General features: G+C 35.8%; 1 protein-coding gene across 3 annotated transcripts in view; it reads left to right on the forward strand.

Moving 5' to 3' along the window:
• TTLL7 (tubulin tyrosine ligase like 7) overlaps positions 1-18,946 on the forward strand; it is a 146,385-nt gene that overhangs the window by 92,252 nt on the left and 35,187 nt on the right. For all 3 annotated transcript variants that reach the window (XR_007126697.1, XM_047726458.1, XM_047726459.1), the window contains exons 14-18: positions 452-538; positions 5,076-5,274; positions 8,841-9,046; positions 10,035-10,169; positions 12,132-12,212. Coding sequence is in view for 2 of the 3 variants with exons in the window: in XM_047726458.1 (XP_047582414.1) it covers positions 452-538; positions 5,076-5,274; positions 8,841-9,046; positions 10,035-10,169; positions 12,132-12,212 (708 nt within the window). In the remaining variant the exon portion in view is untranslated. The remainder of the gene's footprint in view (positions 1-451; positions 539-5,075; positions 5,275-8,840; positions 9,047-10,034; positions 10,170-12,131; positions 12,213-18,946) is intronic.

An 18,946-nucleotide genomic window follows, 5' to 3' on the forward strand; every position in this document is an offset into this window, starting at 1 on the left:
AATGAAACTCTTAGGCCATCATCAATTTTCTTCTGAAGTTGTAATATTATTTTGCACTAATTAATATAGAGATGATTGATGAAATTTTGCTCTGGAAAACTAGAGTGAACTTTTAGAAATTTTAATGTTCAATATGCTCAATATGAATCATCAATAGGCTAATTTATTGAAGTATTGTACTCTAAGATTTTAATAGTGTACTATAATGTAAAGACATATTTATTTATGATATTAATGCATGATAGATTTCAGTTATGTATTGTTTATATTGCCAGATTTCCATGAAGGTTTCCTCAAGAGATTTTTCCATGATTCTTTATTTTTCATTTGATCTAAGCAATCTTCCTTAAATAGTTCTAGGACACCTTGTTGTACACTATTTTATGGACATTAATGACCTTGGAAATATTGTAGAGTCCATTAGTGATCACAATTTTAATATTTTTTTAAGGAAGAAGATATTTTAGATCTTCTGGAACAATGTGAAATTGATGATGAAAAATTGATGGGCAAAACTACCAAGCCTCGAGGGCCAAAGGTGCAGTACCTCTACATTCTTTACTATCAAAGTAGATGCTACTAAGTACAGTTGATTTTACCTTCATTGTTCTTACTGTAAGAATGACTGATGCCACTTTCAAGGAACTGTATGGACCTGTGCAGTTAGAGTTAGGGAGATATACTCAAGAGAAGTATTGTTTGTTTTCTTCAATTTTTATATATTTTTTTAAATTTTATTTATTTATTTGACAGAGAGAGAGAGAGGGTGAGCACAAGCAGGCAGAGTGGCAGGCAGAGGGAGAGGGAGAAATAGACTCCCTGCTGAGCAGAGAGGCAGAGAGCCCCATGTGGGGCTCAATCCCAGAACCCTGGGATCATGACTTGAGCCAAAGGCAGATGCTTAGTTGACTGAGCCCACCCAGGCACTCCAAGTTTCCTTCATTTTTTAATTCTTTGCCTAAGGCTAGTAAAGACCCTGAGTTAGGGCCAAGAGGGACTTAAAACTAGTACCCTTATTCTATACTCAGTATTACATTTTTCTCCTATCTCTAGACTTAACAATTTTCAGAGATGTGTAGCATTATAGGTAAGGCAAATTATCACTCTGGAAATCCTCATGGGGAGCCCCACTTATTGTTGACTCAGTAACATTGAAATTGTGTTAGTTAAAATAGGTATGGTTTCTAGGAATAAATAGGAAGCTATCATGCAAGCAAAAATGGACATGTGTTTGCCTTACCTTCATTCTCTTTGTAGTGATGATCTACATGGTCCTTTTTTATATGCTAAAGGCCTTGCTAGTAGAGTTGGAAAGTGTTGAATTTGTAAAATCTTGGAAACTTTTTTATTCAGTTGTCATTATTATTGTTGCTGTTGTTTTAGTTTACATTTCAGCAATACAAAGCTATCACTATGTCCTCGTACACATCATCATGCTCTGTCATGCTTTCATGCTTTTTCCAAGCTTCGGGAATGCCTTCCTATTAAAAAAAAAAAAATCCATTCATTGCTTGATTACAGATCCCCTTCTAATCCAGCTGAACCATTGCTGCCATTGTGAAATCTTCCCTCATTCCCCTAGTTAGACTTAGATCTTCCTTCTTCTGCTTTTTCTCTTGTGCTACAAATAACACTTTTAGTGAGTTGTGAAAATTGTGTGCATGTTTGGTTTAGAATGAACTTGTAAATACTTTGAGGGTAGGAAGTATGTTGTTATTTCTAGCACCTAGCACAGTGTTTGGTACTTAGAAAGTTATCAAAAGCCATTAATTAAGTTTGTTGAATGTATCCACAATGACCTCATTGGCTAGTGGAAGAACAGGTAGGTGAACCAAAGTCCAGGCTGTATTGTGGCAAGTGCTTTAATAAAGGGAGTGGAAAGTGCTATAATTACATAGAGAAGCAAAGGACTGGTAGACTGGATGGCCTTGCACAGGAAGTGACATTGGAATTAGGTCTTAAAAAACGAGTAGTGCTCTAAACATTAAGGATGAGGGGAAGGATCTTCAGTTTAGAGGGAATATTTAAGGCAAAAACATAGAGGTGTGACATTGCATAGAGTATTGGAGAAACAAGAAAGTATTTGGTATCACTCAAATGGAAGATTCCTGGGGAGTAAAATAGTACAAGATGAACCTGGTGAAAAATATGTTTCTGGTAGAGATCAGAGACCTTGGATGTCAGGCACCCTTCTGAAATATGTGCTTTATACTGAAGAATTGTGACTGATGCTATTGATAATGGCTCTAATATATTTTAGAGTATCTTTAAAAGTGAATAGGTTCTAAGCTTTGTGTATTAATCATTGCAACTCCGCAAACCAGTTGTGAGACAACTTGCGGGCGCAGAACTGAGGCAGAATGAGAAATGCAAAGGCCCTGAGACCGTCTATCATACTCTTGTTTGCTTCATTAAATAATACTTAGCATCCAAATAAAAAAAATAAGCTCCTGGAAGGCAGAATTCACATTGTATATTTTTTTCAGCCCCTCTTATTCTAGGCAAGTAGTAGAAGATAACTGTATTTGTTGAAATGAAATGAATTGGCTAGTTTCTGTAGGTTTTACTGCCAGAAATATTTCAAAATGGTTGAAAGTTGCATAATCAGTCTGAAGTAAAAACATGTTATAACTTTTAACTTTATGTACGGTCAGTGTCTGGGGTGAGCCAAACTTCAAAGCAGCCTTTCATTTTAGAGGGATGCTATCACATGGTAAACATTAATTTTCAGTATGTTTATGGTAGAAGAATAAATGAAGATATAGTGAAGTTTAAATGAAACTTGTACTAGGAGAAATAATTTTTCATTTATTTGAGAAACTAAGAAATATTAATTAGCTCTATAAATAATAAATACCACATAAAGTATTAGCTGTGAGCATTGTTCTTTTTTTTCAGCTGAGTGATTACTAATCTTTTTGCTATTTATATATTTTTATGTGTGGCCCAGTTCATAATACAATAGGACATAAAAATAAGTAGTATGATGTGTATCCTAACTCAATGCCAATTTACAAATTCCATTTTGCAGTTAAGGTACTGTTCAAACTTCAGACTACTATCACTTCTTATTAATTATTGCTTGAACAGTGTGTTGGTCAAAAAGTCCCAAATGCATATATGACACAAAGTTTCAGCTATCCATTTCCCCTAGTGATTCATTATAGGATCAAATAACTCATTATGTAGTCAAGCTCTTTGAGAAACCTGAAAGCTATTTGCCTACATGAAGGAGGACACTACTAGCAAGGCCGGTTGTGCCATTGTCTCTTTGGGGGCCTGCGAGACTTCTGAAGAAACAAGCTTCCTCTAGAACTCATATTCCCCAAGACTATCAAAATGTTCCATGATTGTGTACTAGTTAGTGTTTTTATGCATATCTCTTTGAACATTGTTAGTGCTCAGGAAAATATTGGACTATTAAGAGAAAAACACTTTCAAATACAAGTTGGTACCATAGTGTATTAAATTACTTTCCCTACTTTGGTTATTTTTCCACCGTTTGCAAAGGCGGTAACTTTAAGAGGATCATGCTTTGTCTTACTGTGTCTTCCAGGCACTTCATGACATGCTATTTCTCTCTTTATCTTTCATTCTACACTGACACATGAGAAGATATACCTTATTTCAGTGAAGTCCCATGGTAACCAAGGCTTTCCTTATTGTGTATGCTAGCATCAAAGAATTTTTGTTAAACAGAGAACAAGAATCTAGTGTATAGCTACAGGAACCTTTCCCAGCAGGAGCAAGAGGCATATGGTTTGTATAATAAATAGTCTCTTAAAATGACTAAGTCGTAAAAATGCCTTGTTCTTGGTTGTGTACATTCTTTCTGAAGTGAAGCTGTCCTACTTCCCTTATCTTTTTTATTCCCTCGCCTGGCATCCTTGGAAACACAGTGTTTAGGAGGTTTAGAGACAAGTAATTCTAATGGAAATACTGGAACATAATAGCAGGGAACTTTGAAGCATTATAGTTTTACCCTTCTACATGGTATCTCTTCTCCAAAAATTCTTGCCATACTGATTTTTACATGATACCACTTTTTTGGGTAGCATGGACAATGAAAAGCAGTGTTGCTCCATTATGGCCTAACCTTTATGTCAAATTCAGAAGTCCTGTGAGAAGAGGCACAAGCTGTTCAGAACCCATTTGGAAAGTAGACAATTAACTAAAAATTTTGATTTGTAAAAATATCCAGAGCTAATTAGACATGTAAGGAATATCTTGCTTTGTGTTATACATTATGTGAGTGGATAGGCTCATAGGCTCTGTTTTATGAGTGGCCTTACTATACTTACAGTAATTTATCTTATTTTATCTACAGCGATTTTTAAAAAAGATTTTATTTAGATTTTATTTATTTATGAGAGAGAGAGAGAAGGAGAACAAGCAGGGGGAGGAGAGGAGGGAGAAACAGACTCCCTGCTGAGCAGGGAGCCCCGCAGGGCTCGATCCCAGGACCCCAGGATCATGACCTGAGCGGATGGCAGATACTTAACCGACTGAGCCATCCAGGTGCCTCTTTACTTGCAGTGGTTTAACTGGCTTTTCTTACTCTTTCTGCCTTTCTTCCCCCGGCCCTTTCTTCTCTCTCTCAAAAGCAACACACACACACACACACAACACACAAACACGCATTTACTGAGTGGTTCTGAACATCAATGATACAACAAAAGTACAGCTCTGAGTTTTGATGAGTAGTGAGTAATCTCTCTGTATGGAATGAAGAAAAGCTGATTATGTTTCTGATTTTCATATTTTCATTTTCATCTCAAATATTTTATTTTGCTATTCTTTGTGGGTACTCTGGTCATTTCTTCACATCACACAGCATTTTCCTCATCACAACTGAGCTCTGTACCATTTAAGAGGGAACATTTTGCAGAAACAGAAACCTCAGTGAAGAGCACAGTAGGCTAACAGCATGTGGTTGCCGTCATGCTTTGGGTGGGTTTCAGGCTTTGGAGAAAAGCAGCCAGTGTAAGCAGGAAATTAAAAATAGTAACTGATTATGCTCATAGTTCATTAGCAGTGCTCTGAATTCTAACAGGACACATTTCCCTCTGGTTCAGCCTCTGTCCTCCATGCCTGAGAGCTCTGAGGTAATGAAAAGACAGAAATACTACAGCAGTGACAGTAGTTACAACAGTAGCAGCAGCGCTTCGGAATCCGAGGACAATGAGAAAGAAGAGTACCAAAATAAGAACAGAGAAAAGCAAGTCACGTATAACTTTAAACAGTCCAACAACTACAAATTAATTCAACAGTCCAGTAAGTTCATTTCTTCTAGTTTTGTTGTTATGTGAGGAATTATGGAACGGCAGTTACTGAACTCAATAAAAGCTTGGGCCAAATGGACCCTTGTCCTGTATGAGGGGACCTGGACTCCACTTCACTTCATTCCCTAACCCTGACCTGGGCACACCGCACAGTCCCTTCCAGGGGCTGCAGAGGGAGAACAAACAGGTTGAATGAAGGATCTCTGAGAGCACTTTCTTCTCTGTTTCATAGTTTTTGTTGTGTCCTGGATTGTTGCATGGATTTTGTGAAATGGGCCTCATGGCAGCTGATCTGTGGGCTGCATTCTCTTTTAAGACTTTATGTTCCCTCGCTCCATTCTCCACCCCACCCTTGTGCTTTCCCTCCCTTTTGGTCACCAGTTTTATTTTATATGTTCACCTCTTTTTAAAAATGTGTGTATCTCTCTAGGTACTTGACTTGAACATCTCTGTGAGCCACGCAATTGTGAAATAGTTGAAGTTTTGTTCCCTCCCATTTTCATCAGGGCTGAGCACTTGAGTCAGGGCTTTGGGATACCTACAGCAAGTATTCCGGACAGTAACCAACCAGCTGCTCTGTTGGCTTCCTTTCCACCTTCCTCTTTTCTCTTTCTTCCTTTCTTTTCACATCCCTTCTCTCTCCCATTTGGTCATTCATTCCTTCTTTGATTTCAGATGAGTTCACAATTCTTTCATCCACAAATGTCCAGCGTGGTATTGCTGTTTTCTCAGGCTCACTTGGATCCCCTTTCCCCATTCTGCCTCCAAGGCAGGGGTTTTCTTAACTCTAATCTCTCCTGTCTCTGCTCGTCCTCCATTGTCTCAGGGTTCCAGGAAAGGGACCAGTTCAGTCAGGCAGTAAACACAACTGTGAGCCTTCTTTGATCTCCAGCAGTGGCTTATTTAATGTGTCATTTCTCTGGAAATGAGTGTGTTTTAAACTTGGCCTTCCATACTTATGGCAAAATGCCAGGAGGAATACAGTACAAACAGACGAAGATTTTTAATTATCTCTTACCAAATATCATGAAGATTTTTAATGGTCTTTTCCTTTTCCTTTTCCTTTACTTTCTTTTACTGAATTATTTTATAGAGATACATGGTAGTGTTCCTGTCTTTGAGAGTTCATGTGTTTGGAGGAGAAATAACGTATTATGTTCCATTTCATTTATTTACTCATTTAAGATGTCTATTGAGCACCTGTTCTAGAGTTGCAAGCTATTTTATCAATTACTTCCTTTTTTTCTTTAAGATGCCTTATGTGCTCTCAGTGTATGTCTGAAAGTAAGGCTCTCTTTCTCTTTTGGAAGAGGAAATTGTCCTGTCCAGATCTTACCAGTTGTTTAATCCCTCGTTTAAGGTGGGCATCCCTAAGACTGTGAGCCAACCGTGGATGAGGGTGGGGTTGTGGAAATGTGGCCAAGATTCCTAAAGCTCTGAGATTGTTCTCTTTTCTCAGGCTAAAAATAAATTGAGATCAGAAAAATAGTGTACTAAAAGTGTTTTTGAGTGTGAGTTCACATTTTAAAGCTAGTTTAATTCAGTTATATGTATTTTTCCTTTTTAGTTATATATTATTTTTATAGTCATTAGGAATTACCATGAAGGTTTCCATTTGTTTTATATTCTCTCTTTAGTATTACACTAAGGAATACCATAGCCACAAACCCTCCTTGAGTTTTCTTTCCACAGTGATGCTAATGATGGATGGCAGAATCCAGATTATGTGTAACATATTCTGGTGTAGAAATAACTTAGGAAATTTACCCTTGCTGTAATTTCAAAGATATATTTTGGATTGATATAAGGTGTTCATACATAAAACTATATGAAATAGTTTTCTCATGTAACTTGTATATGCAAGTTACAACCATTTTTTGCTAATCTACCTAAATATTATTGCCATATCTAGTGATTTAATTATTCTGTCTGAATTTCCAGTGTATGCAGGGAAAAAAATGGGAATCTGTGGTGATTCAAGAGAAAGGATATTTTCCTTCTGTACCTGTGATCAGATTGTACATTCCAAACTACCACTTTAAGCCCTCAAAGAGAGCAGAACCAAGGTGTAGGTAGTAGTACATGCTTTTGTGTATTTTCCTAATAGAAGACTGACCAGTGATATGTTCCTCACACAGCCCTTTTCTAGAAGCATGGTCCTTTTAAAAAAATTGGATGTGACTTTTAGGTTCAGAAGAAAGTTAATAATTGGAACAAATGGAAGTTTTTTTTTTTTTTTTGAACATCTTCTATAGCTTTAATGAGTATATTTTTTATATTCACCAGAACCCAAACGGTTTTAAGATTATCATTGACTCAAAATATCCTATGGAAATACATCCCTAAATATAAGGTGTATGTCCATTGCCTTTACAAAGGTTTAATTTTTTTTCAACAGCTAATGAAGAGAAATGTTTGGGTATTCAACTTGCCTCATGTGAGTTTTATTAAATTATTTAATTACTGAAGATTGATGTATTCCCTGAGCAGAGAGAGAATATAGAACAGAAGAAATTTACTAAATATGAACTAAAAAGTATATAACTTTTGATGATATTGAGGGATATTCTATTTCCCTGTGTCAGGAGTCAAAATTTACCTGGAACACTTGGTTCTCTTTTTTAAATGGTATTCATTGGGAAAGATAGTCTTTGGTTTTCCCTAGCTTGTTCTGATAACAACCCTCTAGATCCAGACATTTTTTTCCTTGACTTAAATCTTCTACTGTGGGAATTTAAATCTAGTTTTTTTTTTTTTTTTTCATTCTTCTCTCCTGTGAATAATAAGACTACTTGTCTACTACTACTCTTGTAATAACCAATTATATATTTAAACTCCATTAGGATGATCTTTATGTTTTTCTTCTGTTTTACGGGTTTTTTAAATTTTGTGTCCTAAATTTTGTAACATCCATTTATTCTGGCCACTCTCTAGACTCCTTTCCATCCCCCTCTATGAGTCTTGCTATAAAGTATTCTATTTTATAGAATCTGTACACAAATTCTAATAAATGACCAGTCTAATGCAAAGATAGTAGGTGGCATCATGCTTTAGAAAGAGGAAGGACGCTGACATTATATAGGTCAGGACTTAAACCTGAGTCTGGTCACTTTCTTGTCATGTGACTTGAGAAAGTTCTGAGTCTTCAGGTGATGCAGATTCCTACTTCAGAGGGTTTCTGTGAAGATTAAGATTAAAGTGTAGCACCTAGCAAGTTGTCTGGCTTATAGAAAGTGCTCCATGAATGTTAGTTTTCCTTTCTTCTGGTTCTTTTAAGTCATGTTTCAAGAACAGAACTGGTTAAAAAATCATTCTTATCGTAGCCATTCTTAATACGTCATAGGGGTTCTGCACCAAGTTTACTGTTTAAATTGTAATACATCCCTAAATATAAGGTGTATGTCCATTAACTTAAGCTTATATTCTCATGATGATGATTATGCTTTTAAATTTATTGCTGTTTTGCCACCATGTGGTCTAATTGTTAGTTTAACTCCAATACAGTGGGAAACTTCACTAACTCTGCTGCTGTACTACCCCTCTGCTCCATTATCCTAGGCTCCATTAGGCGTTCAGTCAGTTGCCCTCGGTCCATCTCTTCTCAATCACCTTCCAGCGCAGACAGCCGCCCCTTTTCTGCTCAACAAATGACACCAGCGTCCCGGCCAACTTCAGGGTCTCGGTCACATTCTTTAAACCGTGCCTCCTCCTACATGAGGCACGTGCCTCACACTAATGATGCCAGCTTTCCTAACTCTCAGATGGTAAGTCATCCATTTGGTCCTCTGAGATCACAGGAAGCACTACACTCAGGATTTAGGTGGCAAAGGGACCGGCTGGGAGGAAGACAGATTGAACTCCAGATCCTTGCTATAATTCAGCTCATAGTCTAGTGGAATTTGGGTTGTTCATCCCTCTTAACCTATAACTTAAAAAGCAGACTCCCCTATTTCATAGAATTGGGGATGGACACTGAGAATGTTATTTTATTTTCTATTTGCTAATGGTATTGGATAATTTTGTTGAATTTCACCTGTGCAAGGATATCATTTTGCAGTGTACTGTGCAGTACAGCTGTAAATTTGGGGGAATTTGTTGGATGGTAAATTTTCCTTAAAGGACTTCTGATTAATAGGTTAAAAACCAAATCATTGATAAATTATCCTTAGAGCACTGAAATATTAACATTGTTGATAATGTTTTCTTGATATTTAAAGTAACATATAGCATTCTCTCCTTAGCATGAATCCCAGAGATTCGTGTTGAAGAAGTCAGTGAATTTATTTTGCAACCAGGCTTACTTGTGGATGCTCAAATAGATGTCTCCTTGTACCTACACATAGGCCAGGAACTTATTTAATTTGTTTATTTAATGTGGATCTGTTCCCAAAGAGAAGAGTTTAGAAAATATAAATGAATGAATTTCACTTGGTAATAATAATTATTTTCTCTAATCAAGAATTGCCTACGGAGTATGTAACAAAGGAACTGACCAGGAAATCTTTTTAAAACACTTATATTTTTATTTTATTTTGAGCTACATAAACTATAACTGTGTGGAAGTGCCAAAGACACTCTTGGGAAATCATATCCATTTAATCCTAAGAATAAATGTAAAAGAAATTATTTTCCTTTTCACTGTTATTTTTTTTAATTAAAAGTGCATCATTTTTACCTAGAAATATCTTTCAGATTATAGTGGCACAATGAAATAAGACCCCCTCCAAATATCTGTATTCTTTCAAATTTAAGAGTGAGTCTTTGCGGCAACTGAGAACAAAGGAACAAGAAGACGATCTAACAAGTCAGACCTTATTTGTCCTCAAGGACATGAAGATCCGGTTTCCAGGAAAATCAGATGCAGAATCATTACTTCTGATAGAAGATGTGAGTATTTGACATATACGAAATTTCAAGGAGCTCACTTTTTTTGTTATTCTTAAAATATTAAAATTTATTTCCTGATGGTGTTATTCTCAATGACATGGTAAGCTTAATTGATGTTCTTTTCAACCTCAACAAGCTTTAGAAAATACAGGGGTTATTTTAATTATTATGATCCATGAGCAGTGAGATCACATAATCAGTAATGCAAAATATCTTTTAGTGTCTAGTCCTATTTTAATGATGCAATTGCTTCATCAAGCAAGAATAATTACTGTTAAATAATTACTGCACTTAATGATGAAAGAAATATCAAAGTTAAGCCTCCTTCTGTAAAGATTTAGAAGGATCTAACATGGAATGAGTTGTAATGAAAAAAATAGAGCCCTGGGTATAAAATGTCAAGAATATTTGAATGTGACACTGTGAATGGTTTTTGTCAAATTGTGAAATGGCTTATATTGGGTGTGTTTTTCTTGTTATAAACACATTTGCACCACCCAGTGGAACATTCTAAAATGACACAGTCCTAAAAATTCACGTTAAAGTCAATGACTTATTCCTATTTTAGAAAGAAGGTCAAGTTATTCAGATATTTCAGGTGAAAGAGCATTCCTTCAAAGATTGGTTTCCTTTAGAAACGTCTGTCTCAAATTGACATTCCTAGGTAATCCCTCAGTAACAGAAGATTGTTTTGTGGTTTCCCTGTTTTGTTTAGTTTTGGTTGGGATTTTGGTTTTTGGTTTTTGGTTTGTAGTTTTTGGGGTGTTTTTGTTTTTGTTTTTTTGGGGAGGTTTTTTTTGGTTTGTTTTTGTTGTCGCTGTTTTTGTTCCAGAGGAGAAGGCACCATCTAGTGGCCAGTTGGAAGATAAGACCCAGAATGATGCACTTCATATTTTATCATTACTTTAGACCTATCTGAAACAACTGTCTTTCTGAAACAAAACAAACAACCCCTCCCCAACAAATAATAATAAAAATTTAACTTTCTTAATTAAAAAAAATAATAGTGGCAATTTCTATTTCGTAATCATGACATAATTATAAGCAAAATCCCCAAATATTATACATTATTTTGTTATATGAATATTTAAAAAACTGAAAATGGTATCTTACTTACAAACAAGCTGATATTTGTTACATCAAGGAAAAAGGAGGAAAAACAAACACTAGTTATAAAGCATTCTGTAGGTGTGTTTTTATTTGCATATTACCTTACTCAATCAAGTTCTCTTCTAGGTAAAGACAAAAATTTTGTACCATTTTACTCATATTTCTTAGAGATATTAGTTATACACCAACCTTTTAAATCAGGTAGAAGAAAAATTAGATAATCAGAGAGTAGAACTAATATTTGTGGCTGATGTGATTGCTTTATAAAGAATATCGGCTTACATAATTAATAAAATATAGTGGATAATTATATAAGATATTAGATTGTTTACTATACATTTACTATATGCAGAAAATATTTTAATTTGTTTGCTGCTGAATATATATTGCTGGAGTATATATTCAGAATTTTTGCAGATTTTTACCAGTAAAAACCCAATAAAAATGAAACAAAGGAATAATAGAACCTTAATTATATATAAGCTACCTTCTAATGTATTGTTCAATATTCTGTTATTGTATAGGGTGATGTGGTAAATATAGCTCTTGGAATTAAAATGGAATATCTGTGTTTTGGGCTTCTTCCCAGTCCTATGTACCTGAAGACATTTGACTTCCATTTATTAGAGACTGTGTACTTTTTGTAGCAAGAAGAGGAAACTTTGGATTCTGATGGTTTCTTTAACTTAGAAATCTTTGCACATGTCTTTATGAAAGTAGACATTCTTTATTGCAAGTAATATTACGGTACTTCTGTTTCACAAATTAATTAGTAAAATTATTTCATTTACTCTTCGTTACTTTTGAGGAAAATTTTAAACTAAATTTCTTAATGTTTCTCCCCCAAAACAGATCATTGATAACTGGAAATATCATAAAACAAAAGTGGCTTCATATTGGCTTATAAAATTGGACTCTGTAAAACAACGGAAAGTGAGTAATGCCAAAAAAATAGATTTGCCTTTTGGGGTTATGTATTAAGGTCATTAAATCATATTCATAATCAAACTATGTTCATGTTCATTTATTTACTCATTTCTTCACCAAATATTTATTATACAACTACTGTGTTTCAGGTACTGTTCTAGGTTCTAAGGATTAAAAAAAAATGAATTTAAGAAAAGCCCCATCATCTCATAGATCTTATATTTTAGTTAAGGTGTTTGATAATAAACAATGTGTAATAGAATGTAGGGTAGTTTTAAGTTCCACAAAGAAAAATAAGTGACGGTGAAAAACACCTAGAAGGTAACCTTAGAGCAGAGACCTAATTGGACTAGTGCTGTGCCGATACCTGCAAGTACGAGGTATCAGGAGGAGGGAAGAGCAGTTACCAAGGCCCTGAGTCACAAGTCAGCTTGATGTGTGCACGAGGCACAGAAGGCATCATTTCATTCCCTTTTGATAGGATAGTTGGCCTGTGGTGGTGAAGAGTGAAATGGTAGTGAACACTGAAGTGGGATGCGTGGGCCGGGGTCAGATCACAGCTTCAGAGGCTATATGAACAACATGGCTTTTATTCCAAGTGATGGGAGGTCACTGGAAAATTTTGAGCAGAAGAGTTACATAGTCTGGTTTATAGTTTATAAGGATCGTGAGAGCTTAGAGAATAGAAGTGGGGGAGAGGGAATGTGGCAGCATAGAAGCAGAGACCAACTAGAAGGTTTTTAGAGTGATGGAGGCAAGAGCTAATGGTTGATTAGCTGGGGGGAGTAACTGAATGGGTGGATGCTGGTGAAGAGCAGGGGTTTCCTGCTATTATTACTGTTGTTTCATTTCACTTTGATTTTGGTTTTGGATGTACTAAGGCTGATACATTGATTTGGCATCCAGTTGAAGGTATTGACTGTGTAGTGTATATATGAGTTTTTGAGTTCAGACCTAAGGCTGTGTATGGAGATACAAAATTTAGGGGTCAACCAGGATATTTAAACTGGTAGGACTAGATGAGATTACCTCCAGAGTGAGTGCGGTCAGGAAAGAGAAGAGTTTTAGGAGCTGAGCCCTTCACCACATCTACCTGTAGAAATCAGACAGGGGTGTGTGTGTGTGTGTGTGTGTGTGTGTGTGTCAGGGGGAATGGAGTTAACTTAAGGGGACCAAGAAGGAGCAGCCTTCTTGAGAACCCATGAGAACTGGGTGTCCCTGAAGCCAAGCTAGGAAACTATTTTAAGGACAGTGTGATCAGCTGAGTCGGATGTGGCTGATCGGGGCTGTATGGTGAGCAGGAAGACCTGACTGCTGTTTTTGGCAATAGGAAGTTAGCAGTTACCTCATCATAACAATTAGGGGAATGGTAGGGAGTACACTTGAGTGGAGTTAGTTTCAAGGAATGAAAGGCACAGAGGAAAAAAACACAGCACAGGCCCTTTTTCAAGGAGTTTTGCTGTAGAGAGGATAGGGAAAATATGGTAGCTGGAGAGCGATGTGGGTTAATGACAAGGTTTTGTTTTGTTTTGTTTTGTTTTGTTTTTAAAGATGAAGATATTTGCAGTTGTTTGTGTGCTGATCAAAATGATGTAGAAGACAGGAATGGCACAGAAAAATAGAGGTGATAGAAAATCCTTGTGTAAGTAAGCTGGGATGGTTTGTCCTAACCAGGAGCATTTGTTCTAGTAGGAGAAGGCAGAGTCTGGCATCATGGAGGGAAGATGTAAAGGTTTTCTTCTGCTGGGGAGGGGTTTTAGAGATTGAAGGATATGGTAAAATGTATGTGATAGTTATCTTGGACAGTAGGAGAGGGGAGTGGCCAGCAAGCCTGCCTAGCCCATCAAGTGCCCTGCAATATTATTTGGGGGAAGGTATATTATATTAGTAGCTTTAATGAAGTTGTATTCCTTCGGGAATGCAAGCTATCATTTCCTCTTCCAAGATTTATTGCTAATAAGCTGAAAGTTGACACTGATCAAGTGATGACTTTTAAATTACATACTTTCATTCGAGTGAACTGAATTCACAATTTAGCATTAACACATTGAACAAATAATTACTTGGTGTTCTGACACATGCCAAATACTGGGCTGCTGTTGAGGAAGCTATAGCAAAGCTGGTACAGAGGTAGACTGAAAACACATTATAAGCCCTGAATACACGTTTGCCAAGTCACTGACTATGGCCTTGACTGATTAAAATAAGGACTTCTTACTAGAATTGGAACCCTAAATTTCCTCAAGTCCATATACCTTTTGTAATCTAGAAGATGGAAGACTGTAGGTTAAGTTGCTAATTAAAATGAAAAAGTCCAAAAGCAGATTAAAGAATTTATTATTTAAAAGCAGTAGAGAAAAGATAATTACCCCCCCAAATGATACTAAAGCAATTGGCTACCTATTTGTAAGAAAATTAGGTTGGAGCCTAATCTCTCACCATATGCAAAAATACATTCTAGATAGATTATAGCTTTATTTGTAAAAAGAGAAACTATTAAAAGCTTAAAAGAAAAGGATATGTTTGTAACCTTACAACGGGGGAACCACTTCTTAAGAAAGACCTCAAACCCAGAAAACTTAAAGAAAATATTGACAGCTTTGATTACATGAAAGCTTTGAAACAAATTAAAAAGCAGAAGCTGTGAGGAGAATGGGGTGAGGGGTATTGAGGAAGATAGATACTTGCAGCACATAAAACCCAAAGTAACACCAATAAAACAAAACCTCCTACAAATCAACCAGCAAAAGACAAACTACCCTATAAATATTAATAAATAAAATGGCAAAGTACATAAAAAGGCCATGAAAAGACAATTTATGGATCTTCAAATAGCCAATTATCATATAAATAGATACTTGGCCTCACTAATGATGAAGGAAAAGCAAGTAAAAACCATCATATTGGCAAAAATTAATAAGACAGATAATATCAGTGATAGAAATAGTATGCATAAAAGAGCCCTTGCTATACTATTAGAGGGAGAATAATACATTGGTACAACTGGAACAGTGATATGCAGTATCTATTAAAATTACAAATGTTCATAACCTTATGACTCAGCAAAACTACTTTCAGTGTTCTATCCTACAGAATAATTGTGTGAGTATAGGAAAGATTGACATACATGAGCATTCGTTGCCATGGTATTTGTGAAGGTAAAACATTTGAAGCAGCCTAAATATCTTATCAGGAGATTTATGTTTAAATAAATTATAGTGCCTTTACACTATTTAATTGCATTACATTGAATACTCTGCTGAAATCATAGATCTTAACCTGAGAGGTAGAACAGGATTATGACTTAAAACATATGAAACATACATACATTAGTAAAATTAGCCAAACTTTACTAATTATGACTGAAGGATACAGTCAGTAAGCCCAGGAGGCCATGAGCCCATCAGCTCTCAGGTGTCCCTTTTCAAATGCCCAGAGGCATTCTGGGTTCAGGGTGATAAGTGCCAACTATGTATGGATCACCTTAGTACAGAGGGAGACTTCCAGATTTGTGTGGCTTTCATTTTCCTTCTCCATTAGTCACCCATGTAGTCTTTGTGACTAATTTCCATTCTCTAGCCAGCTGAAATGAAAAGGTTGATTGACTATGTTGTCTGATAGAACTCTCTGCAAAGATGGCAATGTTCTTTATTCGTGATGTCCAGTACAGTGGTCACTAGATACATGTGGCCATTGATTGAGCATTTGAAATGTGGCTATTGTGATTGAGGAATTAAACTTTTAATTTTAATTAATTTAAATTTAAATAACCAAATGTGTCTAGTAGCTACTGTAGTTGATAGGACTTTCTCATTTATCTCTTTGCTAGAAAATTTTATTAGAGGGTTTGCAAGAATATCCAGTAAGGTCATCATTGTCATGGGCATCTCGAAGAAGTGATGCCTCTGTCAACTTTTTCCCTTCTATATACCAGCCAAAAAGGATATCAAGTTAGCAAATTAAATGAACACATCATGTTGTACAATAATATAGTCCCATTTTAAATGACTTACGTGCATGTACTATTTTAAACTATTTTATTAAAATACTATTTTATTAAATACTACTTATTAAAATAAGTATTTTATTTTATATATATTTTACACATATAATTTATTTTATACATATTTACAGATAAACTATTATTTTGTATATAAAATAAATTATTTTATTAAAAAATTTAAAATGACTTATGTGTATGTACTTCAAAGTTTTTTTCCTTAAAATTTTTACAAACCAGGTACCAAGTTGTTAAGATGGTGTTTTTCTCAAGGGTAGGTAGATGTACTGAGCCAGGAGAAAGAAAGCAGTGACATTTGGTGTCATTATTGTTTTTGTGTATTTCTCCGTATTTTTTTCAAGTTAAAATAATCTTTTTAAAAATGACAGAATGACAGGGAGACACAGGCATTCCTTTGAAGGCTGTCTGGACTACCCCCCCCCCATCTTGCCCCCCGCAATCAGATATTAACTTTCTTTATTCTAAGTCCTTATGGCACTTTTACTCATTTGTACTTACACGATCTGCCTTGAGAGGTTTTGTACTAATTTTTTTTCCACTTCTCTAAAAGCCAGGGGCTTGTCTTACTTTGTAGTCACCTGTAGGAGGATTTCTATAAACACTTATTAAGTTGATTCAGTTCTAGACTCTTAGGAACTCTGTCAATGGCAGCTAGCTTCTTTCTGCTTCCATTTTTCTTCACTAGTGATGTGTGTTTATTTGAACAGCATCAGCAAATTAAGACACTGTCATTCTGCTTTTTAAATGTGGTTTGAGGGACGCCTGGGTGGCTCAGTTGGTTAAGCAGCTGCCTTCGGCTCAGGTCATGATCCCAGCGTCCTGGGATCGAGTCCCACATCGGGCTCCTTGCTCGGCAGGGAGCCTGCTTCTCCCTCTGCCTCTGCCTGCCATTCTGTCTGCCTGTGCTCTCTCTCTCTCCCTCTCTCTCTCTGATAAATAAATAAAATCTAAAAAAAAAATCCTTAAATGTGGTTTGAGAAGGTCTGATAAACATGGTATGGGATGATCAGATGATGTGTGTGCATAGTAATATTTGTGAATTGGAATTGTGAAACTGTTTTAGGATTGTTATGCTCAATTTGGTTTATAAATTTTGAGTGAAATTAAACAGTTGCTTATAAATTTACTTGCAAGTACTTTTGCCAGTATCTGCTTGATTTACTCTATGAATATTTGGAAGGAGTTATGTTTGTATAATCCTTTCCTCGGCATCTCCATCTCTGTGTTTATCCAAACTGTTCTGTTACAGAAGTGGAGAAAGCCTCAGTGTGGGGGGCATGGTGTTTAGTACAACTTATATACCTAGTTACTTTTCTTTGAGCCCTTTTGTTGGTACTTTCAGCATAAACCAAAAGTACTATTTATCTTCCATCCTTGTAAAAAGTAGTAAGACATCCCATCTTCAATACAAATCTTGTTAAAGTCCCATAGTTTAGACTACCTAAGCAATTATAGTAAAACTTCTACATAGGTAATTTAATAGACGGTTCTATTTTTGGCAGAAGAATTTGTAGCTTGAATTTTGACTCTAAGCAGTAAGGGCTGATTTTAATAGAGCAAATTCATCCTGTCAAGTTGACCACTTTCATGGATGCCCTGAAAGATGGCTCAGGAATGGTAGGCTAGGCTGTGATGAGAAAGGGAAAGCCCAGAATTTACACACTTGCAACCCATTTGTGGCAGTTTTCTTGCTGTGGTCATGATCGCTATGTTTCCCTTTCTTCCCTCAAACATTTTATTCTTTAAGACCCTTTTCTAAAACAGATTGTATGTGCTCAGATACGTGGTAGAAGGTGAGACACTCCTAGGAAAAGAAACAGAAGGCAGCTTTCAGCAGCATTCATACTGTGATGGCATTCCTCCCCCTACTTAAGCAAGGGTCATTGAAGAGCTCTCACCCATGAGTAATTATTTGAATAATAAGGAAATGAATTTCTGGAAAACTTTTCCTTTCTGTAAAATTAACGCTGCCAAGTTTATAGGTTCTTTCACCCATGCTCACAAAAGGAAGCATAACAAATACACTCATCATGAATGCAAATCATCAGGCCAGCCAGTAGTATAGAGGTCTTGAGCTCTGACATAAAGAGTTTTTAATTGGGACTTTTTTTTTTTTTAACATTTTGTTCACTTAATCAGTAGCATTAGAATGAATTAAGTGAAATACTTAAAATTTAGCTTAGATAGGATAAGTATAGAGATAGATGGTGAAAATAATCATTGAGACAAAGTTAAATATGTTTGTCTGATTTCTTTATATATGTATATATGTATATATAAAATGTTATTTTTAAATTTTTTTTATTTTTTATAAACTAAAATGTTATTTATAAAGATTTTTTTCCCTCTACCTCTTCCCAATCTTGTTTATTTCCAATGAAATCAGAGATAAAGTGGGATCAGAGAATGACTGACTGAAATATTTTTTTCTTGTAACATGAGAGCCAGTATAATAATGAGTTGAAAAGTGCATTGAAAAAGATTTTAAAAGCTAAAAATATTATATGTTAATATTACATAGTGGAAAGAGGTACTAGACTTGTAGTCACATCAATTTGGGTTCACTACTGCCTCTGCCCTTTACTTGGGGCAGGTGACTTCTCAGAACTTCTCTGAGATTTATAACATTAAGTATTGGAGGGTTCTTGTGATGTGACACTTCATAGGGAGGGTGCTCTGGCCTTGGAAGGTATGAAATGCAGGCTGATGTAGAGTATGT

This window comes from Lutra lutra, chromosome 4, assembly GCF_902655055.1.
Source record: "Lutra lutra chromosome 4, mLutLut1.2, whole genome shotgun sequence".
Lineage (NCBI taxonomy): Eukaryota > Metazoa > Chordata > Mammalia > Carnivora > Mustelidae > Lutra > Lutra lutra.